This window comes from Bison bison, unplaced genomic scaffold (assembly GCF_000754665.1).
Source record: "Bison bison bison isolate TAMUID 2011002044 unplaced genomic scaffold, Bison_UMD1.0 scf7180017864535, whole genome shotgun sequence".
Taxonomy (NCBI): Eukaryota; Metazoa; Chordata; class Mammalia; order Artiodactyla; family Bovidae; genus Bison; species Bison bison.
In genome coordinates, this window is record NW_011495084.1 from 4,029,924 (window position 1) to 4,056,033 (window position 26,110).

The window sequence follows — 26,110 nt, forward strand, 5'->3', positions numbered from 1 at the left end:
GGTGTTTAGAGTTTTTTTTTCTTAAAGTTTCAGAAACAAATACATTTATGTTAGGGTTGATTTCTGTATTAGTTTCCCAGGGCTGCCACAATGAAGTACTGCAAATTAAGTGGTTTAAAATAATAGAAATGTATTGTGGCCCAGTTCTGGAGGCTAGCAGTACAAAGTGAAGCTGTCCACGGGGCATGGTCCCTCTGAAACCATTAGGGGAATCCTTCCTTCCCTCTTTCCTGTGGTTTGCTGGGATTCTTTGGAGTTCCCTGGCTCACAGCTGCATGACTCCAATCTCTGCCTTTGTCATCACATGATGATCTCCCTGTGTGACTTTGCCTTTGCATCCACTTATAAGGATACCAGTCAGATTAGGGGCTCACTCTTGTTATCACATCACATCTGCAGTGACCCTTTTTCCAAATAAGGTATTGAAAGTTACAACTTCAACACATCTTTTTTAGGAGAGAGATAATTCAATCCATGATAGCTGCCCGTTGGGAGCTTTATTTTGAGGCAGTGTGACAGATTCTGTCCCCAGTGTCAAGCACAATGCCAAGCACATGAGTTTTTAATGGGAGAGAGGGGTTAAGGGAAAGACTCCTTAACAAATCTAAAAATTTACATAGAACACATTTATATATGTCATGATGCCAAGAGCTCTGTCTTCAGAGGAATTAATTTAGGAGGATAGAGCAATGAGGGAAATGTGGGGTGCAGAGTTGTCACCATAGGTACAGTTCTAATGAGAGATTTGTTTGTTTGTTCAGGGTCAGGTTTTGAGGACCCTTGAGAGGTTAGAAAGATAAGAGATTACAAAATGAAAGTGGTGAGACTACCTGATAATGGGGTTGAGCCATTCCTTGAATCCTCATTGAAAATAAGGTGTGAGAAGGCTATGAAAGTGAGATCTGTAGAAATGAGGGGGGAATTAAAGTGAAAAAGTGAAAGTTGCTCAGTCATGTCTCTTTGCAACCTCACGGATTATACAGTCCATGGGATTCTTCAGGCCAGAATATGGAGTGGGTAGCCGTTCCCTTCTCCAGGGGATCTTCCCAATCCAGGGATTGAACCCAGGTCTCCACATTGCAGGTGGATTCTTTAACAGCTGATTGACTAGGGAAGCCCAAGGTACTGGAGTGGGTATCCTATCCCTTCTCCAGGGACCTTCCTGAGCCAGGAATTGAACCAGGGACTCCTGCATTGCAGGCCAGTTCTTTACCGGCTGAGCTGTGCTGGTAAGACTACCTGATAATGGGGTTGAGTCATCCCTTGAATCCTCATTGAAAATAAGGCGTGAGAATCCTATGAAAGTGAGATCTGTAGAAATGAGGCGGGCATAACACTTGGCCAAATGGCTAGAGTTCAGGGCAAGGTTTCCTGCCAATTTCCATATATATGTGCATGTAAGGAATGGAGGGAGGTGCGCAGAGAATACCAGGGAGGTCGACAGGTCTCGCAAAACAGAATTCAGGAGAGGCTATCAAACAGGAATGCCAGGAAGTGCTTGCCATATTTAATATCAGATGAATGGGACTGAGAGACTTTGGTCATATTCCAGTGGCTTGGAGTCATCAGAGCTCTGGGTACATGACTCGTCAGGCTCTTTAGTGATTCCTGGAAGAAGGTGAAACAGCTTGCAGGTACTTGCCTACTTCACATGGGAAGAACAAAACCGAACACTTAGTATATACTTTGATTTTGTTTTGATTGATTATTTTACCACTTCATTTGTACTTGAATACAGTATGTTGCAGAACACTGAAACACTACTGAAAAATACGAGTAAAATATAAAAGTTATTATTGCATTCCTTACACATCTTATCTCCTTCTCTAGTACATATCTTTTTACCTTTTTCTATATGTAGTTATAACGTAATTATACAAGCATAATTTTAACTTTTCCCCTGCATATGTGCATAACCAGTGACTTTTTACTCCTGAGTATATGTACAGATGTGTCATAATTTTCATTACTGCCTCTGATTATATTGTTTCAATTGGGTCTGTTACATAGACAGCATTAATAGATGTCCAGTACAGTGGTTTCAAGACTGTGTTGCTTAATTCTTCATTTCCCTAATTACCAGTGGAGTTTGTATTGTTTATTAGCTGTTAGTAATTTTTCTGGAAATTAATTATTCAGGTTTCTTACCTGGTTCTTTTTTTTAACATCAAAAATGTTTTGTATTGGAGTATAGCTGATTAAAAATGTGGTAGTTTAAGGTGAATAGCGAAGGGACTCAGGCATACCTAATTCTCAGCCATTTACCTAATTCTTTTTTTTTTTTTTTTCATTTACCTAATTCTTTACTGAGATGTTTTTCTTGTTGATTTATAAGATTTAAGGTAAAAATAGGCCCCTCCGTTGCACTTATATGTATAACACAAATGTTTGTTCTGCAGATATTTTCTCCTAGTTTTTGCTTGTATTTTTAATTTTCTTATGATAATCTATTGTACATAACTTGAGTCTCTCTCTCTCTCTCTCTCTCTCTCTCTATATATATATATATAAATAAAATCCATAGATCCTTTCCTTTAAAGCCTCTGCATTTTGTCTCTATGAAGACCAGTCATAGGCTAATATTTTTAAAAGTTATTGTCCATTTTTAAATGTTTTTAGAATTATTTGTTTCTTCAGCTACTTAGTCTACCCTGAATATATGTTTTGTATTAAGGTGATTTTCCCCCCCAAAATGAAACATAATGTCCCCATAATAATTTATTAACTGCTTCTCACATAGGCTAAATTATATGTAAACAAAAGGTTGTTATGGGCTTTATTTTGGTCTTTTGATAAGCTACACCAAGAACAGATTGTTTTATTTAATATAACTTCTGGTATATTTTATATTTTAAAAGGTAAGTCTCCCATTCTTGTTACTTATCTTCAAGCACTTCTTGATTATTCCTGTGGTTTTTTTTTTTTTAATAGGAACTTATCACAGCCTTGTTAAATTGAATTAGAAGTCCATTTGTGCTTTTAGTTGATTTTCCAGTGACTATATGTTCAAGGGAGGTAAACTGAGATTGTTCTACTCTTGAAGTATCCCTTCCAGATAAATGAATTTCTGTATTTATTTCAAATTTTAAATTTCCCATATTTAAAGAATTGTGTTTGGGAAAGTCTCACATGTTTGTTGATGATTTATTCTAATTTTTTTCTAAAAAGTATTTCTGCTAATGTGAATTATATTATTTTATTCCCACTCATTACAGTTTAAACTGGTTGTTCTGATTATTTAGGTTTTACTTTTTTCTAAAGATAACTGATTCCAAATTTTGTTGTTGCTCTATCATATGTCTGGGTTTTAGTTGAAAGTTCTTTCTTGGATTTTTCCCAAATGTTACATTCTTATTTGCTGGGAGGCCTTTGCACATACTATTTGTTTTGCCTGCAGCATTCTCTGTTTTCTCCTCTTATGACCTCTTTATACCCTACTCCCCATCCTTTTTGCCTGGCCTCATACTTTTACATACCTGTGTACTTCTCTGGGAAGATTTCTTGATACTTTTCTTATTACCAGAATTGGAATATGGATAGTTGGTCCCAGATGTTACCATAGCAACTAATACTTGTTTCTTTTTAGTATGGATCATATTTACATATTGGGCTTCCTAGGTGGTGCTAGTGGTAAAGAACCCACCTTCCAATGCAAAAGGATCCCCTGGAGGAGGAAATGGCAGTCCATTCAAATATTCTTACCTGGAGAATCTCTTGGACAGAGGAGCCTAGCGGACTACAGCCCATAGGGTTGCAAAGAATCGGATATGATCGAAGCAACTTAGCATGCACACACGCACATTTACATATATGATACCATGCTTTTGTTAGTTACAGTGCAATCTCTGTAAGGCCAGGGGATGTTTAGGTAGCATTCCATCCCCAGTACCAAGCACCATGCCAAGCACATGAGCTTTAAATTGTGCACTAATCCATGGTGATTAAGAATCTAATGAATGATTTAAAGTATGTATATATGGATTAATTAATGAGTTAATAAACTATTAAATAAGTTGATTAGTGAATTCACTGACTGAAAATAAACTAACAAAATGCAAGTTTGCTAGAAAACAGTCTCAGGTTTGCCAAGTATATCTAGTCAGTTCCCTTCTTTTCCAACTCATGTTACTAGTCATGTTCCCGTTTGACTCTTCGTATTGATTTATTCCACTACTTTTTCCATTATGTATACCTATGAAAAAGCCATGTCTAGAAAATGTAAGAGTAGTAAAATTACCTCACAGGTAACATGGTTATTGTATACATACTGAGGTGGGATAAAGATTCTGGAATATATCATCTGATGTCAAGATCTGACTTCTCATTTCCTTTCTCCCACCAAACCCAAAACATTTTCTTTATAACAAACATATTGAAAAAAAAAACTTTTTTTAGAATTAATAAGAGAAAATAATTATGTTATATAATTGGATAACCAGCCAAGGGATGTTTCAGCACAACAAATTCTGATATCTTTTTTAATCAGAAAAACTCAAATAGTAAATAATAAAGCATTTACTTCTATTCTGATTTATTAAAACTGTGGTGATGTTTCATGGTTCCTAAAATGGAAACAATCTGTTTAAAATCCTACTTGAGGTGTGTAAGTGGCTATACAATTGATTTTTATTTATAGAAATACATTGTTTAAATATATCTTTCAGTAATTTTCAATTCTAATTTGTAGAATTCCTATAGCATTAACCATCCCTACAGGAAAAGTGGATCAACTAAGGATATCAGTGTCGCCTTTATTGAAAATATTTTCAAAGTGAAAATTAGTAATTATTTGAAATTAGGGCAAATTAACTATGCTCGATGATTTCATCAACCATTTATATGCATTTGTGCATGTAAATTCTTGAGTATATTTTAGCATTAAATTATCCACTTGAGTTTTGAATACTATACTATATGCTATAGAATGTAGAATGCTGTATACTACATTCAAGAAATTTGTTCAAGTCTTCTGTCTTGTCAAGATGGCAGATAGATTAACACAAGAGAATAAATATATGATGACCTAGATGTCTATAGGATGGTAAAGAAGAAGTCAGAAATAATTTAATGGAGAAGCTAAATTATAATACATACAGACCGATTAAAAAAGACACACAATGAAAAATTTTTCATTGCAGGTTTTATAGTGTAAAACATCATATGTGATTATTCAAAGTACAAATTATAGGTAACATGAAAGCTCATTTTACAGCTTTCAAAGTATCTAGTGGGTTTTTGCAAGTGGTTTTCAGGAAGAAGCTATCAGGTCAGGTGCCTGGGATACTTAGTTGCCTGGGGTGATCAGTCCCAGAGAAACCTACTTGTGTAATAAAAACACGCAGAAGTTTGACAGGGTTATCCTGTAGAAGTAGTGTTTTGGTGGGATTTCTCCCACTGTATTGTCACAGGAACTAGAAAGACTCAGTTGCTCAGTCATGTCCAACTCTTTGAGGCACCATGAACTGTAGCCCCCTAGGCTCCTCTTTCCATGGAATTCTCCAGGCAAGAATACTGTAATGGTAGCCATTCCCTTCTCCAGGGTATAGTCCTGACCCAGGGATTGAACACAGGTCTCCCTCATTGCAGGCAGATTCCTTACCATCTGAGCCACCAGGAAAGCCTCACTCAGAGTCCAGTCAAATCATCATGGGAATCATTAGTTTATTTGGTAAGCATATCTATCCAAGTGTTAAAAACTTTCAGTATATAAGAGTATCAGGCAAAAGAATATTGGATGAATTATAATGATATTAGTCCAGGACAGCTTGATGCTATGAAACCTCTTGACTGAAGTTCCTCCTTCCTTGGAAAGTGCTGGAATAAGTGCTATTGGCATTTACCTCTGTAAATCACACTTACAGACCTTTTTTCTAAGTCACACTACCTTTCTTACATGCAGAATTTTGTATTGAATTCAGTTGTGTTAATACAGTTAAACAGGTTATCACTTCATACCTGCTAACTTCAGAGCCATCTTATTTTTTTTTTCCCCACAGTTCATTTTTGAATACCATTTCTCTGAATCATTGTGGCTTGATTTTACAGTTTAGCTTTCAAGGTAAAATCTATTTTCTTGCCACTCTAAAATCCCCAATGCTTGTAATACCTATGTCAAACATCACTAATTTTCACACTTTTATGAGATGTACTGACGAATTATAAAGTTTGATTAATATGGATTATATTTTGAGTATGTTTATAGACATGAACCACTTCAATGGCAGAAAGGAAAAGTGAAAGTTGCTTAGTTGTGTCCAACTCTCTGCCACACCATGGACTATACACTCCATGGAATTCTCCAGGCCAGAATGCTGGAGTGGGTAGCCTTTTCCTTCTCCAGGGGATCGTCCCAACCCAGGGATCAAACCAAGGTCTCCCATATTGCAGGCGGATTCTTTACCAGCTAAGCCCAAGAATAATGGAGTGGGTAGCTTTTCCCTACTCCAGGGGATCTTCCCAACCCAGGAATCAAACTGGGGTCTCCTGCTTTGGAGGAGCTATCAGGAAAGCCTAGAGGAGCTAAAGAATCTCCTGATGAAGGTGAAAGAGGAGAGTGAAAAGCTGGCTTAAAACTCAGCATTCAAAAAATGAAGATGATGGTGTCTGATCCCTTCACTTCATGGCAAATAAGTAAGGAAAAAGTGGAAACAATGACAGATTTTATTTTCTTGGGCTCCAAAATCCCTGTAGATGGTGACTGTGGCCACGGAATTAAAAGATATTTAGTCTTTGGAAGAAAAGCTATCACAAACCTAGACAATGTATTAAAGAGCAGAAACATCACTTTGCTGACAAAGGTCCTTCTAGTCAAAGCTATGAGTTTCTCAGTGGTCATGTACGGATGTGAGAGCTGGACCATAAAGAAGGCTGAGCACTGAAGAATTGATGCTTTTGAACTGTGTTGCTGGAGAAGATGCTTGAGAGTCCCTTGGACAGCAAGGAGATCAAACCAGTCAATCCTAAAGAAAATCAACCTTGAATATTCAATGGAATTACTGATGCAGAAGCCGAAGCTCCATTTGGTCACCTGATGTGAAGAACTGACTCGTTGGAAAAGACTCTGATGTTGGGAAAGATTGAGAGCATGAGAAGGGGGTGACAGAGGATGAAATGTTTGGATGGCAAACTCAGGGAGATAGTGAAGGACAGGGAAGCTTGCTGTGCCGCCGTCCATGGGGTTGCAAAGAGTTGAACATGGCTTAATGACTGAAGGGCTTCCCTGATAGCTCAGTTGGTAAAGAATCCGCCTGCAATGCAGGGGACCCTGGTTCGATTCCTTGATCAGGAATATCTGCTGGAGAAGGGATAGCCTACCCGCTCCAGTATTCTTGGGCTTCCCTTGTGACTCAACTGGTAAAGAATCCGCTTGCAATGTGGGAGACCTGGGTTAGACCCCCTGGCTTGGGAAGATCCCCTGGAGAATGGAAAGATTACCCACTCCAGTATTCTGGCCTGGAGAATTCCACTGACTGTATAGCCCATGGAGTCGCAAACAGTCGGACACGACTGAGCAACTTTCACTAGGCAACTGAACAACAACAGCAAATAGGCATGAACACATATGCAATTTGTTTATTGGAAATAAGGTTTCAGTCATTCAACAAACATTAGAGCCCTCAGAGTGATAGATGTTGGATGGTGAGAATAAACTGACAGAGTATAGTTTCTGTCCTCAAGTAGCTTGAAGTTTGGATTTAAAAATATGTTAATAAAGCAACATCTCTTCTAAACAAGAGATGCTTGTATTATTATGAAAAGGCAAAGACAGCTCAGCTTGGAGCAAAAGGAAGAATAATAAAGAGAAAGACAAGAGGAGTCAAACTATAAAGACAAACGAAGAAATTCATTTAGGAGGAAAATTGTACAGAATTGACTGTGTAAGTTTCAGATGACTGTTGGGCATCCACTAGGCAGCTAGAATGTGTTTCTACTACTCATGAGAGCATTCTGAGGTAGAGGATATAGATTTAGGAATAATTATACAAGTGTGTGAGTTGAAACTAACTATAAATAATTGTGGAGGGTGTGTGTGTGTGTTTGTGTGTGTGTATGTATGTGTAATGTATGTATATATATATGGATAAAGGAAAAAAGGACCATGGATGGAATCCTGGGTAACATCAATATTAAAGGAGCTTGGTATTGAAAGTGGAACCATAAAGTGTGCTCAAAGAAAAAGAGAGAAACCTAGGGTGTTTGATGCCATTGAAACTGAAGTATAGGACAGCAAGAAGGGAGAAAATGGCCAAAGATCATGTACTGTAGAGAAGTATTTCTATGAGGATTTTGTGTCCCTTTGGGGGCAAAATATTGACATTAATCATGGGTCTAGAAACTGGAAGTATTATGCACTTCTGAATGTAGTAGAGGATAACATTTTGTCTTCAAAAAACAACAGGATGTCCTGGAGAATAATTTTTTTCCTACAAAATGCATGGCCACAATGACCAAAGAATTGAAATTCACACTAGGAACTCCTTAGGAGCTGGGGATATAATTTATTTATGTCTTTGTTTCTAGCGCATAGTGAAGTCCTTGACACCTCCTTGGTACTAACAAGTGCTTTTGGATAGGACTGAATTAAACCACTTATTATTTTACACTCATTTCATTATAGTGATGGATACTACACATCCTGGTGTTGCTATCTAGGATTGCTTGCTGGAAGCAAAGAATGTTGCTAAATGTTGTTAAATGTTGCCCTCCCCATTGCAACCTAAAGTAAAATTGAGAGAAATCGGAATCTTTTTAAAAATAGGAGCCTGGCAACAGAAAGGAGGAGATTAAATCCTTCCTCTGCTTGTTTGTATTATAGGTTTCCTATTACGAATATAGTTTTAAAACGGCACAGTGTGGGTCACGCTTTTTGCATGTAGAAATATTCATTCAAAATTAACTGTGCAGAGAGAGTTAAACTATTTTCCATGTTGGAAAAACGATGAAAGACATTTTTCTGAAATCTCATTAAAACGGCCTTTAATTTTATAATCATTATTTATCCAGAGCACTGTAGGTGCATTTGAAGACATATATTAGAAAGCCTATAAAAGAGGTTTATTAAGAGATTCATAATTGCATCCTGTTTTTTAGTGCCTCGTGTTTGGTTTAACTTTAAAACTGATTGAAGGTTGCTCAAATGGCCAGAAGCATTTTTGTTGTTGTGGTTCCTAAAATTATATTCACGTGGGCAGTGCTGGCTGATAGGCAGCAGGATTTCAAATAAATTAATTTTAGTTTTCTCAGAAGGAGGTTTTACATCATGGGGGAAAAAAAAAAAGTATCTTCCTCTACTCTTGTAGAAAAATGAACAGATGTGGATTTGTTATTTGTGTAGTTCCAGTCAGTCCTCTGCAGATTTACAATTACTGTGACTTAAGAATTATTTCCTAGACACAGTAGTACAGTAATCTTGTCTTCCATTTTATTTTTTTCTCTTACACAAAACTTAACTAATTTGGCCTTCATTTTGGGAGAAGTTGCTTTGTATGTTGGAGAAGTTTCTTAAAGTATAATTGAAGTTTTGAGGGAGACCATCTGGATATTAAGATGATGAATTTTAAAAATTAATATCTTGTCATCTGCTGCTTATTTTCATCTTGCATGCTATTCATATAAATAGTGTACTAAATTATTACTGTGGCTAAATTATATCTCATATCAGTCACTTCTTGTAATTCTTTGCTCCAAAGAATTGCATGAGGCTCCCCAGCTGCCCTATTTAAACGGTAAAACCAATACAATATTATAAAGTTAAAAAAAAAACACAAAAAACTGCAGCCCCTGCACTGCTCTCACACTCCTATTCTCTTTTACTTAATTCTTTTTTTTTTTAACATTTATCACCTTCTAGTGAACTTTATAAATTCCTATTTAGCTGTATATAGCAGTATTTAAATAAGTACAACTGTTAGTTCATTGTGTATATGTAAGCTTTATGTAATCTCCCTGAAGACAGAGTTTATATATAGCCTAAGTGCCTGGTATAGTGGTTAGCTCATAGCACAAGCTTGATAAATATGTGTTGGATGTATATTTGTATGTGCTGTCCATGATTTAGGTACATCCATTTTCCTCAAAGTCTCTGTGTGTAAAGGGTGTGTCATGGATTATTTTAGGGCCTTGCCTCCTGCTTTTTCTTTCTTCCTGCATCCCTGTTTACCTCTGTAGAAGAAGAATGAGTACCAAAAGATGCCGTTTTTCTTTACTCCTCCATTTCTTTCAATTACAGTGCCCCTACGTTGACTTTCCCCAGGCACCCTTATTTGTGGAAGTGACTAGATAGGGGGTTGGATGAAAGGCAAGAAGGAGGCGTGTTCCCATCTTGCTGTTCTGATAATACGGAGAATAGAGTGAAGAAATACCCACCAGTCATCTAGAGAGGAAGACCCAGATCCAGCCTGGTCAGTGTAACCACATCTCATCTCCAGACTCAGAAAATGACAGGCAAGCACTTTGTTAAAGAATAGAAATTTCAGGTTAGGGGATTCTTCTGAGCTACCCTGAAATCTAAAGGTATTCCAGTTTTTAATGCCATTTAGATTCTATGGATTGCCTTTGGTTTATTTGTTTTAATGATTGTGTGTGTGTGAGTATCCCCTGTATCTTTGCCTGATTGATGTAAAAATTCTCAGGAAGTTCTCTGAATCTTCAAAGATCACATTTGGAGTCGAAGCAAACCTGGGATGTAAAATGAGTACTCAGTACTCAGAATTGGAGAAGAGAGTGGAACTGTAATTATAAGCAACAACTGATATCAAAGAAAGATGAGTAAGATGGCCAGTTTGTAGACTCTGCTCTAAAAAAAAAGTAATGGGAAACATTCAAAGATGAGAAGTTTCTCTGGGCAGGGCCAGTACCTTTATAAAATATGAGGGTGGAATAAACAGAAAAGACAAGAGAATAAAAAGCAAGTGGTACTGAAAGTATTCACCCATTTTCTCTTCATTGTGAACACCTCAATCCCCAACCTTCCATCATTCCAACAAATCTTATGCTTCCCCACCAGTTCTTTTTCCCTGTCTTCAGCCACTAATTTGCCTGTAGCTCCGATTGCTAGAACCTGTAAACAATGACTCCTGCCACAAACAGATCCTTGCTCTCCTGACCATTGAGTTGAGTGAAGGAATATGTCTTCTTATCACCAAAAGTAAACCTTAAAGATTAGTTTTAGGAACATTGTTATAAACGGTGTTTTGTTTTAATTCCTCAAGTACTTCAGGATAAGCCCCTGAGTGAATTGTTTCTAGGTTGTAAAATATATTCCAGGCCAAAAGAGATAGGCTAAAACTTTAATTTTTGGAACTCCTCTTGCTTATTCCTAAGTTAGAAACTACTGCTCTAAGTGCTGCTGACCTAACACCAATTCCTGCTGGTCTGTGAGATACACGATACCTTTTCCCCTTTCATAATTTATTGCTTCAACATCAGACTTTTGTTAGAGCCCTGCTGTTAAGGGACAAAGAAAACACCCCCTTCGTTGAACATTTACATTTAAAGTGAGTACATTGTACAAAATCTCTGTGTGCCTGTGGGAGCATCTCTATCCCACATTATAACCATATCTATGATGGAATCAGGGCCTGATTGTTTTCTATTTTGGTAATATTTTTTTTTGAGTGTGTTGATTCCTATGGAATTCACAAATGTTCATTATTTTTTTTCCCGGTGCCTTAACAAACTAGTTTGAGTTAGGTTTCCTCGTTATGAACTTCCACCGTGCATCAGACGGCATCAGGGTACCCTGTACACAACTTTGTCACTGCTTTTTAAATTATCTCTCTTCCCTTCCGGTCATTAAAATCTCTGTAATGGCCCTTTCAAGCTCTGTTTTGAATGAATGAATGAACAAATCAAAAATTTCATTACCTTGACTTTTACCAAGTAGGTCAGCCTTTGGTGTGTACGTGTATCCCAGCTTGGGGTTCCTCAGCAGTGATTGTCCACTGTCCAGCTGATAAATGTCTCTCTTTTAAAAAATGACATTATAATTAGTCATCCATGTTGCATAGCCCCTGTAAATAGCAGAGAATAAAAGCCAGTCTGTATATAGGTTAAAGTTCCATCCTTGGTAGTTTCCTCTTTTAATTTGTGTTAGGTGTGTTTTTTAATTCTTAATTTTGCTTGTTTTAAATCACAAAATTCTCTTAAGAGGATGTGGGAATATTTGAAAGAGATTTGACTATGATCCCAGAAAATAGACCTATTTGAATAGTATTGGTTTTTGTGGGAGAAAAGGAGAGAAAAGAAGGATATTTGTTTTTGTGGGGAGAAGAGGAGTAGAAAAGAGGGAAAAGTTTTGATTTTTAAAAAGTTGAACACTCGCCTTTGCATCATGGAGGCAGATTTGTGAAATACTAAGGGCAGGGGTTTGGGCATTAAACAGATTAGGATTCAAATTGCCCATTTATCGGTCTTGTGCTTGGTCAAATTGCTTAATTCTTATTCTTCATCTGCAAGATGAGGTTCTGATATCACCTGGTGTTGTAAGGATTAAATGAAGTCCCTGGAAATTCGATGTAATTGTATAATAATGAACGCTAAAGAATTTGTTAACTGTTTATTTTATCCCATTTCTAACTGTACACAGCTCTGCTTTTGTGGAAGATATTGCTTACACTCACTGGTAAGCATTTGAATTAAGAGGAATGGGTATTAAGCCCAAGAATAAGTTACATAGATCAAAGTCTCCAGAGAAACAGATCTGATTGTGTACATACTATAGTAAAGAGATATTGTAAGGCTTGACCCATGTGATTATAGGGGTTGAAGTCCCACAATTTGTCCTCTGTAAGATGGAGACCCAGGAAGGTTGGTGGTGTGGTTGAATGACCTTGAGAGAGCCTGGTGTAAATTCTAGTACGAGTCTATAAGCCTGAGCACCAGGAGTGCTCAGGGAAGATCCCTGTCCCAGCCCAGGCAGAGAGGAAGAAATCTTCCCCTTCTCTTTTTGGTTCTAGTCAGACCTTCAATAGATTAAATAATGCCCACCCACAATGGGAAAGGCAATCTGCTTTACTTCATCTGCTGGATACATTGCTGATCTTCCTGAGACATCCTCACAGATGCACTCAGAAATAATGTTTAGGGACTTCCCGGGTGATCCTGTGGCTAAGACTCAACACTCCCATTGTAACAGGCCTGGATTCCATCCCTGGTCAGGGAACTAGATTCCACATATTACAGCTAAGACCTGACATAGCCAAAGAAATAAACATTAAAAAAAAAAAAAAAGTTTAACCAGATTTATGAGCTCCCTATGATTCAGTGAAATTGACACATGAAATTAACTATCACAAGTGTATTGGTTACAATGCACTTCTTGGTGAAGTTGATTTGGTATTGGAGGCTGTAGTTTATCTACTTTTGAGGCAAGTCTGAGATGTTTATATATTGAGATTGGCATGTACAAATACAGAAAGAGAGAAGAGAAATTTGTTGGTATAGAAAATTAAAAGCACTGGGTATATGAGCAGGAGAGAGAGGGCAATTATTAATGGTTAAACTAAGAACAGGTATGTATTCCCAGTCTGCCACTGTGGAGTCATGGAAAGACACTGTGATTTGAAGCCTGGCAGTTTTGAACTTAAGTCTCATCTTGAGGCTTTGCAATTATATTACCATGGGCAAGCTGTTTAACTTTTCTCTCTGATGTTTTCACATCTCTAAAGTGAAATGAGTAATAATAGTTTCAGTTGCTGATTTTAAGTATGAAAAGAAATAATATGGAAAACACTATCATAAAGCCATCCAGCCTAATTCTTTCTCACTTCCTATTAAGTAGTTTTTTTAACTAGGAAAGTATATTCACACCTATTATTATTGTATGACAGGTAGAGGAAAATATAACCTTAATTATGTATTCAGAAGACAGGTATAAAGTGAATTATGCATATATTAATATACAATATAGTCTGCAAATCTTATATCCAACAATAATTAACTAAGTAGATTTGAGTAACAATTATGATATGGTGCCTTATTTGTAAATAAGGTTCCTTATTTGTAAAATGGGGATTATACCCTTATAGGTTTATTAAGAGAATTACACAAGATAGTAATTGTGAAGCATTTTGTTCAGGACCTGTTACAGAACAGAAATGGACTTATATGGGTAAATGTTTAATTAGCTTTCACAGTCCAAGTTTTAAATCAGAAGCATCTTTGTAATGAATGTTCCATTTACCTGAGTCTTCATCTGTTTTTCAGACATGTTACCATAGTGAGGCTATATTTCTCTTTCTATAGACCCTAGGCAGAAACTTAATTTCAAAATAAAAAAGGTAAAGTCTACAACTTATTCATTTTCCTAATATTAATTGATGGGGTTTTTAGTAATACATTAGAAAAATAAAAACAATTTTTTTGTGGATGCTTACTGCCCCATATTTGATAGGTTAGAATAAAAAATAATCACCTTTAGGAAATAGGATGTCATTATTATACTTTATTCAGTTGGCAAAGTTTATATAAAATCAAATTTAGAACAAATAAACAGATCTGTGTCAAAAGAAAGATACCAGAGAGGAGGCTTACCTGTATTTACTGAAACTGGATTGCTTGGCAGTTCTGTGACACTTGGAGGTGATATCCAATGAAACAGAGTTCAGCTTTGGGGAGGCATGTAATAGAGTTATGTGTGAGCATCTGTCTAGTTCATGTCACATGGTTGTCTTCTTCTCCATCTCCATTCTTCTTCATGTAATAAAAATACAGAGCAGGGAAACGACATGCTCATTACCCTGTTTAGTGGAATTTAACCTTTTCAAGAAGTGACATCTTTTGATTTTGCTCAGAGTACATATGGTATATAGTAATCGTTTATAATAACCTAGCATTAGTTTAAAATAAATATCCAATTAATTTGTGCTTTTTGTAGCACACATATTATTATTCTAATAAATTGAAATTGTATAAGTAAAAAGTTAACTTTTTATATTCCCTTTCTCTCTTGGTACTTTTCTATCCAAAATTCTCTTTGTAAAAATATTATTTTTACCTATTATATTGAAACAGTTTAAGAAAAGGAGAGAAGGAAAGTTTGGTTTTTTTCGAGGAAAAAAAATATAAGTAGGGAGAAATATTTTGCTTGGTTTTCAATAAAAAGTCTGTTATCCTAGGGTGACCTGAAAGCCATAGACATGCCATGTGAGACCAGAATATTATATAACTTTGTCTCTGAAATCTCCCATGGAATGCAGATTCAGTCACTTAGATCTCACTGAATCTTCTGAGAAGAAAATTATACCTATTTTCGTTTCACTTGATAATTCCTATGAGTTTCCCCTTTTTAGTTATTTGGGGATTGAGGGGATTAATTAAAATGTTTTTATATAAAAATGCTACTAATGCATTACTCTTTTGGGCAAAGAGTGATAACTCTTACCATTCTGATGTCTGGGCATTTAATTTAAGAGTTCCTATTTCATGCACCTGTTATGCTCTTGAATTGTTTAAGTTTAATTGAATATTTTAATTGCATATTTCATACTTGGCAGTTGCTTCACCTGGTTATCACTCAAAACCAGACAACCCATGCTTTGTATTCATTCAAATATAATTAAAATAAGTTTTCCTTAAAATTTTCTATAAGAGCTATACTAGATATTAAATATTTTATAAATAGAAAAAAAGAAAACATAAACAATACATGTGCTTCTTTTATCAGTAGAGAACAGATAAGAAAGTTAGTGATAAGAAATCCCAAATAACATTAGCTTAAACTAGCTAAAATTGTATTTTCAGTTTAGAGAAGTCCAGAGGTGTGCAGTCCGGTGGACTCCCTTCAGTTTCCTGTCTACTGTCCTCAGAACAGAGCCTCCACCTGTTCTCAACAAGATGGAGGAAGGATAAGGCAGAACATGTTCCCTCCTCTTTAAGAACTTTGCCTAGAGGTGCTCAGGCCACTGAGCTTTTACTTCATTGGACAGAATTCAGTCACGTGACCAAGGCTACTGTACCAACTGATTCTGATTGTGTATATTTAGTGGCTTGTGCATATTAGGTGCTTGATTTCTAAACTCTTGTATCATTCTAAACCGGGCATTACTGCAGTTAATTCAAGCTGTAGTAACTTACTTTATTTACAGCTTCTGTTTTTAAAAAGGACTTTTGAGTTTCATTCCATTTACTGCTGGGATAATCACTTGAGATTTTTGCCTGATGTCTATTTTATCAAGCAAGATTTGGGAGTATTTGTGTGTCCTTCGCTGTCTCCAGGAGTTTGCTTAAACCCATGTCCATTGAATTGGTGATGGCATTCAATCATCTCATCCTCTGTTGTCCTCTTCTGCCCTTAATCTTTGCAAGCGTCAGAGTCTTTTCCAGTGAGTTGGTTCTTTGCATCAGTGGCCAAAGTATTTGAGTTTCAGCTTCAGCACCAATCCTTCCAGTGAATATTCCGGGTTGATTTCTTTTATGATTGACTGGCTTGATCTCCTTGCAGTTCAAGGGACTCTCAAGAGTCTTAACCAACACTACAGTTTGAAAGCATCAGTTTTTTTGTGCTCAGCCTTCTTTATGGTCCAACTCTCACATGTGTACATGACTACTGGAAAAAAAAAATAGCTTTGACTAGATGGATCTTTGTCAGCTAAGTGGTGTCTCTGCTTTTTAATATGCTGTCTAGGTTTGTCATAGCTTTTTTTTCAAGGAGCAAGCATCTTTTAATTTTGTGGCTGCAGTCACTATCCACAGTGATTTTGGAGCCCAAGAAAATAAAGTCTGTCACTGTTTCCACTAATTCCCCATGTATTTGCCATCAAGTAATGGAACCAGATGCCAAGATCTTAGTTTTTTGAATGTTGAGTTTTAAGCCAGCTTTTTTACTCTCCTCTTTCACCCTCATCAAGAGGCTCTTTAGTTCCTCTTTACTTTCTGCCATTAGAGTGGAACTTCTGTATATCTGAGGTTGTTGATAATTCTCCCGGCATTCTTGATTCTAGCTTGTGATTCATCCAGCCTGCATTTCACATTATGGACTCTGCATGTAAGTTAAATGAGCAGGGTGACAATACACAGCGTTGTCGTACTCCTTTCCCAATTTTGAACCAGTCCATTGTTCCATGTCCGGTTCTAACTGTTGCTTCTTGACTTGCATACAGGTTTGTCCGGATGCAGATAAGGTGATCTGGTATTCCCAACTCTTTAACAATTTTCTGTTTTACTACTTTTTAATATTTCCCTGGTCTTAACAACACTATGTCAACCACATCCTGTTTCACTCAAGGTCTGTGTTAAGTGTCCACTTCATTCAATGCAATACATATTCTTGAAACGTATACTTTTCTTCTGCTAATGTGCTTTATTAATACCAACTTTGAACACGTCAGATTTCAACCATTTTAAAGACCTTTGTTTGAACCTGAGGAAAAATGTAGCTTTACTTGAAGATTTCTATGTTTTGACAGTTCTATATTGAGGGCAACTTTCTATTAATACCAAGAGCCACTGACATTTTGTTTGACTGTACTGACAATGGTGGGGAATGGCATGCTTTAAAAGAAATGAGAAAATGTACTCTTCTGTATTTTTATATGAAAAGTCAGTAGAAATGATGGTGAAGTTTTAATTTAAATAATTTATTCCCTGTATTTTGCCTTTTTACAATCTATGTTCTTTATATAGTTCATGTATGTGATTATCGAATACATGGGGACCCTATGTTCTAAAGAAATGCGTTGCAGTTAGTACATATGAAATACTACATGTAGTTTCTTAACCTAAGCACTATTGGCATTTGGGACGAGAGATGTCTTTGCTTTGGGGTGTCTGTCTTGTGTCTTCTCACATGTTTACATTTTTAATGGCATACCTGACCTCTACCCACAGGATGCTAACAGCATCCACCAGTTGTGACAGACATACACGTTTCCAGACGTTGCCCAGTGTCCCCTGGGTGACAGTCATCCCTGAGTGAGAAGCACTGTGCTAAAAAAAAAATGTTCCCCTTCTGTCTCTGTCAATATGTAGAATCAGCCGGAGATCGTATGCCTATTTATACTCACTGTTTGTTTTTAACTATGTCCAATCCACTATTACCATGGATTTGACTGGTTTTCATTTATCAAATGTCTAGAGTCTTGTGATTTTTTAAAAAAAGGATATTTAGACAAAGATGGGGTTGTTGGGAGAGACTAGGGTAATGATGGGCAAAACTTTCACAAGAAAAAGAAAGTCTCCACCCTTAATGGTAATTCCTAGAACATGATCAAAATCAGGTTAACAAAATGCTGAAACATTTTAAGACAGGGCATTTTGTTGTTTTTTTCCTTTAAGTAAAATGGTCTTTAGTCTAAGTATTAGAGTGAATAGTACTTTGTATATCCAGTTGTATTTTCTTCCTTCAACTGTAACAAGTATTTATTCTTTCTCTTTCTCCAATTTGTATCTTCACTGACTGCTTTATTCCAGTGACTGTGGTTCTGAAAGATAAGTCATTTGGGGGAAAATATGAGAAGTAATATATTTCAACCTATTAAAATACACTATAATATATCCACTTACACATAAAGGTGTGTGCCACTACTTATTAGAGATCAGCAACATTTTTTCAATTTCTCACCCAAAAGACACTTTGCTGCTAAGTTACCCCAGTCGTGTCCGACTCCGTGCGACCCCATAGATGGCAGCCCACCAACTCCCCCATCCCTGGGATTCTCCAGGCAAGAACACTGGAGTCGGTTGCCATTTCCTTCTCCAATGCATGAAAGTGAAAAGTGAAAGTGAAGTCCCTGAGTCATGTCCGACTCTTAGCTACCCCATGGACTGCAGCCTCCCAGGCTCCTCCATCCATGGAATTTTCTAGGCAAGAGTGCTGGAGTGGGGTGCCATTGCCTTCTCCAAAAGACACTTTAAGTTTACATTAATGTATAGCATAGGCCAGTTTCCTTAATTGCTAAGCAACTTCATATAATATAAGTAACACTATTTTTTACTAGATTCTTGTTTGGTGGTATATTAAAACGTATTGTTGTTTTTAATGTACTACATAGAAACTTAAGGACTTTATTGATATGATCAGCATGTAAACAAACTGTGTCATCTATTTTTAAACAGCTGTGGAAAAGCCTTTGTTATGAATGCTGTATTAAAATACAGATCCTCCTTTATAATCTGACAGCTGGGCTTGAATTGTGGGACACTTCTTGCTAGTGGTATGTCCTTTAGTATGTTGCTAAATTTTTCTTACCCCAAGTCCATCATCTGTAAATGGAGCTAGTATAATATCCTGTCTCACAATATTATTGATGAGTAATAATTAAGTTAATATATGTAAATGTAAAGTATTGTATGTAACATTATAAGTGCCAAGTAAGTTTAGCTCTTTCTTTTACCATGACTTATATGATGTGAAGGATTTCTATCCCACTGTCCAGTCTTCAGTAAAATAAGGAACGGATTCAGTAAATGTGGAAAACAGCAGGAACAGAGCATTATTGTTAATTGACCCAGATTCATCCTGAATTGACAAAATGGCAGTTTGAGTCCTTTTCAGTGCATGAGTTCAAGTTCACATTATACAAAATCTGGAGAATTTTGGAGCAAATGAAACCATAATCCAGAACCCATGCATCTAGAATTGAATTATCTTCTCTCTCTTCTTTTTTACTTTGAGAAACAGCATGGGATTTATTGTCAGAGAAACTATGTTCTGATCCTGCCTTTGCCTCTTATTAACCAGAAAACCTAAAGTTTAGTTGGTAAATTCTCTGTGGACCTCTTTTCCTGCATAACATAGGGCTGATGATGATACCTTTTATTGCTGGCTAACTACTGCTTACTTTCAAGTCTCTGCCAATGGCACTTGGGCTCCATGAATCTTCCCTGTCCCTTCTTGACCTAGAGTGGTGTTACTCCTCTGTCCTCCATCATAGTAATTTTCCACACCATTTATTCTCTTGTCTGTCTCCCTGACCAGATAGTACATCCACAGGCAAGTGCATTTGCCTTGTTCATATTTGCAGCAGGTGTTCTAGGGTATAGTTGATACTCAACTAAATCCTTAGCCATAAAAACCTGGTCACTATAGTTGTCTAACTTGGACTCACTCCATTGCTAACTTTATTCAGATATACAGAGGGTGATGCTCTCTAATTCAAAGAGCTACTTTATATATAATCCTGGTGACTTGCTACTACATCACTGTGTGTGACTAGTTTTCTCCAAAGAATGAGGCAGGCTGGACAGGATTGTCTAGGAGTGGTTATCATGTAGTATTTTATGAGTTGGAAAATGACACGACTGTAATACATCAGTATCAGGGAGCCCATGAGGCTTAATACATCATTTTCAAGGTTTATGGGCTTTAGGCACATTTTCAAAGATACGCGCTCGTCACCTCATGTTCTTTCTGTCTAGCCTAACAGCATATTTGCCCTTTAGAAATGTAATTATATGCAGACTAATTAGTGGACAATTGCGGTTATTTAGGTGACAGGAAAGATAAAAAGGGCTCTGCTAGATCTATAAAAGTGAACCTTGGAGGGCCACAGTGACGAGCCTTAGAAAATAAGAGCTGGTAGGCTTTGGAGACTTCTTTAAACTTGGACTTGTGAGAGTGAGTGAAAAGTCAAGAGTGATAGCCAGGTTCCTGATTTTAGGCAGTGGCATGAATAATGGTGCTGATTGCTGAGGGAAGATGTTTTTCTTCATCTGTCTCATTTATCTCTATATAATTTTAAGTGGGAGATATTGCTTTTGGGTTTTGGATATATTGGTTTTGAAATTCCAGCAAGCACCTAGATTGACGTGGCTGAGTAAGGTGCTGGATTTTCAACAGATCTGGATGTCAGTAGAGAAATCACTACTTTAGAATTGAGAACAGTCAGCATATGAGCTGGATGTTTGCATGTCATCATGCAGAGACTGTGCTTATCAAGAAAAGGAGGAAAAGACAACAATCTGTGAATTATCAACCTCTTTTTAAAAAATATATGAATAAAGATGTGCTTTTCTTCATACTCTGAAGTTTCAGGGGTATAGAACTAAGGAAGTCCAGCTTTCCAGAAGCTAAGGAAACACAGAGTTTCAGGAAGGAAAATGGGTTTAATAGTCACAAATGCTACAGTTGAGTAGGGCGTTCATATAGGCAAACTCTTTGGGGAGTTTAATTGTTAGTGGAAATTTGATTATGACATTTCAGCTGAATTCTAGGAAAGAGCCTAGATTGGATTTAGGGGTAAATGGGATTTGAGTCATTGGACATGCACACCACAGACCATTATGAAAGAAAAATCTGACTTTGGAGGGAAGCATGACAGTTAGAAGTAAAGAGCTGGATGCAGAAATGATAAGATGGTAAGGTTTTATCTTCTCCCCTCTGCTAAGAGGCAAACAAACATTCTTGTAGTCTTGAGGGAAAGGAAATTGCATTGGGGAAAAAGATTGAAGATACTGGATAATGAGGGGCTCATGGGAGAACTTGAGTTCCCAAGAAAAGTAGGAAGACTTGGGTTAAGATAAATTTCTCCTCTGATGACATTAGCTTTTTATCAGAGAAGAAGTGCCTCTTTATCTGAACCTCAAAGGAAAGACACTTAAGATTGTAAATAAGTTTCTGAAATGAGATAATATATATGAGCTTAGTTAATTGGAAAACCTTTTGTCTAAATTATTTTTATAAAGGATATTATTTTTTGTAGAAAGTATATAAGTGTTCTTTCTCTTTATCAATTTTACTTGCTTTTAAAGACAACTGAACATTTTTACAGACTCTTGAATACTGCAGGAAGCTTTATTTTCCCTTGTACCCAGCAGCAGCAAAGTGTACTTAAGAGCAAAGCATATCAATTTTGTAATCAAATTGTTGCTCTAAAGTTTTAATAGATATGTACATTTCTGTGAATATGTAACTCTTAATATGATTTGAAGTGGTTACATCTATTCACAAGGCTCTTTTAACAATAGAAATAATGAGGTTAATCTATGCTAATAAAACAAGTGAACCAACTTTAATTTCAAAATGATTTACTTCATTATTTTTTAATCATGCCCATTAAATAATAAGCTGAGTATTTAAAAATACCCTACAAAATGATAAGTTTTTACCAGTAGGCTTCTCATTTTTCAAACCTCCATTTTACTGCCTTTTGAAGACCTCGGAGCTGGCAAGTGGAATCTGCAGTTTGAGGCTGATGACAGTAGTACTCAGGTCCAAGACAGGCGTCAAATGTCTGTAAGACACTTGCTGATTTTAAGAGAGCAAAGACAGGTCACAGAGCCCTTTGTGAGAGCTTTCAGAACCTAGTTCCCGGTCCCTGACACTATTTTCACAGACATAATAGTAATTGATTCTCACTTTGGTCATGAGGGCACGGTCTGGAAGCGCTGGGATAATCCATGTGGCTAGTCACTGCCGAAGCAGCCTCCTAGGGAGGCGCAGAGACTCTGAGTGTCTGTAGACAAAAGCTCGTCTCTCAACGGTTGGCTGAAGTTTGCTCACTGCTCTGAAATTCAAGCTTATTTGCCCAAAGCCAAATAATAAAGAAGTAACTAGGTTATGGCCTTCAGTCTGTGTTCTTTGATGGAATCTGGTTAGATTCTGACTCCATCCTGTTGACCTGGGTTACCTGTTGCTTTTTGGGCAATTGTGGGTCAGTATTTCCCAAACAGTAGGGCCAGTGGGAGAGGCATCTTAAGTTTAAATGTGTGTGTGTGTCTATATATATATAGTTCAGTTTTAGAGAGAGAGAGAGAGAGAGAGAGAGAGAGAGAGAGAGAGAGAATTCAGTTGCTAAGTTGTATCTGGACTCTTAGCAACCCCATGGACTGCAGCACACCAGATCTCCCTGTCCCTTACTATCTCCTGCAGTTTGCCTAAGTTCATGTCCATTGACTTGATGATATTATCCAACCATCTTATCCTCTGCCACTCTCTTCTCCTTCTGCCTTCAATCTTTCCTAGCAGCAGGGTCTTTTGCAGTGAGTTGGCTCTATGCATCAGGTGGCCAAAGTATTGGAGCTTCAGCTTAGGGCTTTAGACAAGTTTCTTTTCTAAAATGATGGAAAACTGTGCATGTTCCGAGGAGAAATGCCAAAAGTGGTTGGTAATTCTAGTGGGAGAGAAAAGACTGCTGGGAAGGGGAAAGTTCAGTGAGGGGTAAAGGGCTTTTAAAAAATACTTCTTAATACTTTCTAATGCAACGTAAATGCAACTGATACCTCTCCAAACATTTTCTTTCCTGAGGAATAATTTCCTTCTATTCAGAATTTATTTTTATAGTACCAGGTCATTTTTATGACTCCATTAACCATTTTTATTTTTGAAATAAAAAATGAAAATTTGTGGGTTTATGTATACTAATACTGTCTTGTCTCCAAATTTCTATTTTCCTCATACAGAGGGTTACTTCTACAAGAGAACAGCAGGTTTGCAGAAGCACTACATTATTATAAATTGGCGATTGGGAGCAGGCCTACACTGGCTTGTAAGTGATATTCAAATCCTTTTAAAATATCTCTTTCTTTCCCCATGAAAATGGTGACCTAAAGCCTCATGGGTTAAAAAACAGGATACTTCTGTTTGTGAATACTTTCCAGTCAAATTAACAGCCTTTAACAAGTACATCTCTCAATTTTAATGTTTTGGTGTCTGATTATCATTTTGATACATTAAGAAACATGCAGCTTTTATTCATCTAGTTTCTAAGCTCAAAATATTCTGATACTTTGAAGGCAGAGACTATATATATATATATATATATGTATATATGTAAATGACAACTAATACATTTATGTATTAGTGGTACCATATATATATATAGATGTGATACCTGTACTTTGTACTACATTATTTTTCTTTTGTATGTTTGTTCCCTGGAGGTTCATTTCTTGGTTTTCTTTTAATGCATAAAAATGAAGTTGAAGTAAAAATAGCTTTGTTGTTTCCACAGTGTACATCATCTTCTCTCATTTATATCTCCACTTTTTTACCCTTCAGCTGCATATTTAAACACAGGTATTATTCTAATGAACCAAGGAAAGACAGAAGAAGCGCGACGCACATTCCTGAAGTGTTCTGAGATCCCTGACGAAAACCTAAAGGACCCTCATGCCCACAAGAGCTCGGTCACCAGCTGTCTGTACAACCTGGGGAAACTCTATCATGAGCAGGGACACTATGAGGTCAGGCCAGAACCTCTCTGCCCTGTTCCTCCCCCTTGTTCTGATCTGGTCTCAATGACTTCTACCTGTGATCTCATTGTAGGAACACTGATAATTTAAGAACTGATATTTTAACACAGTGATAATTTAAGAACTGATATTTTAATAAAAGAGTTTTATGGGGAAATTCTTCTGGGAAAAATCTTTGTTTAAACAAAATGGATTTTTTTCACTATGATTTTCTCAGAGTAATATGACTCCTTATGAAAGGGAAATAACATGCATTACTGCCCAAGTTGTTCGCCCACCATATCTTTGATTTTATGATTTAAGACATGTTATTATTGTTATCTGTATTCATTGTTTGATGTTAAAAAATACATTTCTTTATACTCTGCATGTTAAGTGATTTGGTATAAATCCTACTTGTTTCTTTTTATTCTTTTAAATGCAATAATGCAATGAAAACTAATTTTATTGTTTTCTAAATTGGGAAGAGGGGGAAAGTGATGGATACAGGATCTTGTACAGGAAGTTAGGAGGATTACTTAGTCCTGTGTACCCTATCTCTCACATGAAGCCTGCCTCCATGGGTTTTGTCTCTCCCATGCGATACCACAACCCACTTTCTCAAAACACTCCCCCAGAGACTCTTACATGATATTTTAAGACTGCAATCTGAGGATAAGGATGCAATTTTAAAAATAATTGCATTTCATGATCTCAGTATGTCTCAGTTGCTAGAAGATTTATTGTTTGACATTTTATTTAGATTATACTTAATTGCTTGACTTGAAATAATGACGAATTTTAGAGGACTATGGGTGACTCCAAAATATAAATTTTTCTAGTTGTTTTTATTGCATCATCTATCTGAATTGAGAAATTTAAAGAGTATTGGTAACATCTGACTCCTTGTTAAACTGATTTTTTATATAACCTTCACTGGGTGGGTTGAATGGTTTTATTCATGAAATTGAGGTAATTTGATATCAAAGACTAGCTCAGTTGAATTTTGCTCTAATGAACCATTTAGAAAGAACAATGGAATATTTTAATTTTGGAAAGATGTTGTTATTTTGTTCCAGTGAATAGCCTTGGACTTTATTTCTTTTTCTGTTTCTTAAATTAGGATGCCCTTAGTGTATACAAGGAAGCAATTCAGAAAATGCCCAGGCAATTTGCCCCACAGAGCTTGTACAACATGATGGGTAAGTAAAATAATAATGTTTTAATTGATATTTCAGGGATCTGTGGAAAAATTAAAACCTGTACTTGTTTTAAATGGATCCCTATTAAATCATGTTTTAATCCTCACTAAAAAAAAACCATATTCACAATTGGATGTCACATTTAAATTTTCCCAAAGCACACCTATTCTAAGAACAAATAAATATTGTTAATATAGTGATTCTCAACAAATTGGCTGGATCCCAGAGTTGTTGAAAAGGGGCTCATAAACCAAAGTGGGTATCAAATATTAGCTAGACTCTTGAGATTGCAAATGATGAATAAAGTACATATAGTTTTTGATGAGTTTATCAAATTTCTGATAATTTTTGATCATGTTATTTTCTTAATCAGAATATTCTCAAAAGTAAACATGCTGTGATATAGAGATTCCTGATTTTGATGCTTACAATAGATGAGAATGAGTCAACTTGTGTTGTTTGCATTGATAAAGGTTTAGATTGCAAGAGATTTTTTTTTTCCCCTAGAGTATTACTTTAGAGTAAAAGCAATACTGTGAAGAGTATAAATGTTCTAGCACAATTGTTGCTTGTTCTACATTGAGTAATTAGCTCAATTTTCTAGAAAGTATGCAAGTGAGGACATAGATTTTTCTAGGTGCAAGGGGTCAAGAACTAGAGTTACTAATAAATCTGCCTATAACCTGTGATTGGTCCATGACAGTCTCATAGTAAATTGTGGCCACAACTATTTGATCATGGACACACCTAAAAACTCTCTATTCAGTATGTGACTCTTGAAAAGAATCCCTGAAGTTTAA

General features: G+C 36.5%; 1 protein-coding gene across 2 annotated transcripts in view; it reads left to right on the top strand.

Annotated features, from left to right (window-relative positions):
• The window catches only part of TMTC2 (transmembrane and tetratricopeptide repeat containing 2), a 421,611-nt gene that overhangs the window by 246,791 nt on the left and 148,710 nt on the right, over window positions 1-26,110 (top strand). For both annotated transcript variants that reach the window (XR_824533.1, XM_010832028.1), the window contains exons 5-7: window positions 23,338-23,423; window positions 23,936-24,120; window positions 25,232-25,310. Coding sequence is in view for 1 of the 2 variants with exons in the window: in XM_010832028.1 (XP_010830330.1) it covers window positions 23,338-23,423; window positions 23,936-24,120; window positions 25,232-25,310 (350 nt within the window). In the remaining variant the exon portion in view is untranslated. The remainder of the gene's footprint in view (window positions 1-23,337; window positions 23,424-23,935; window positions 24,121-25,231; window positions 25,311-26,110) is intronic.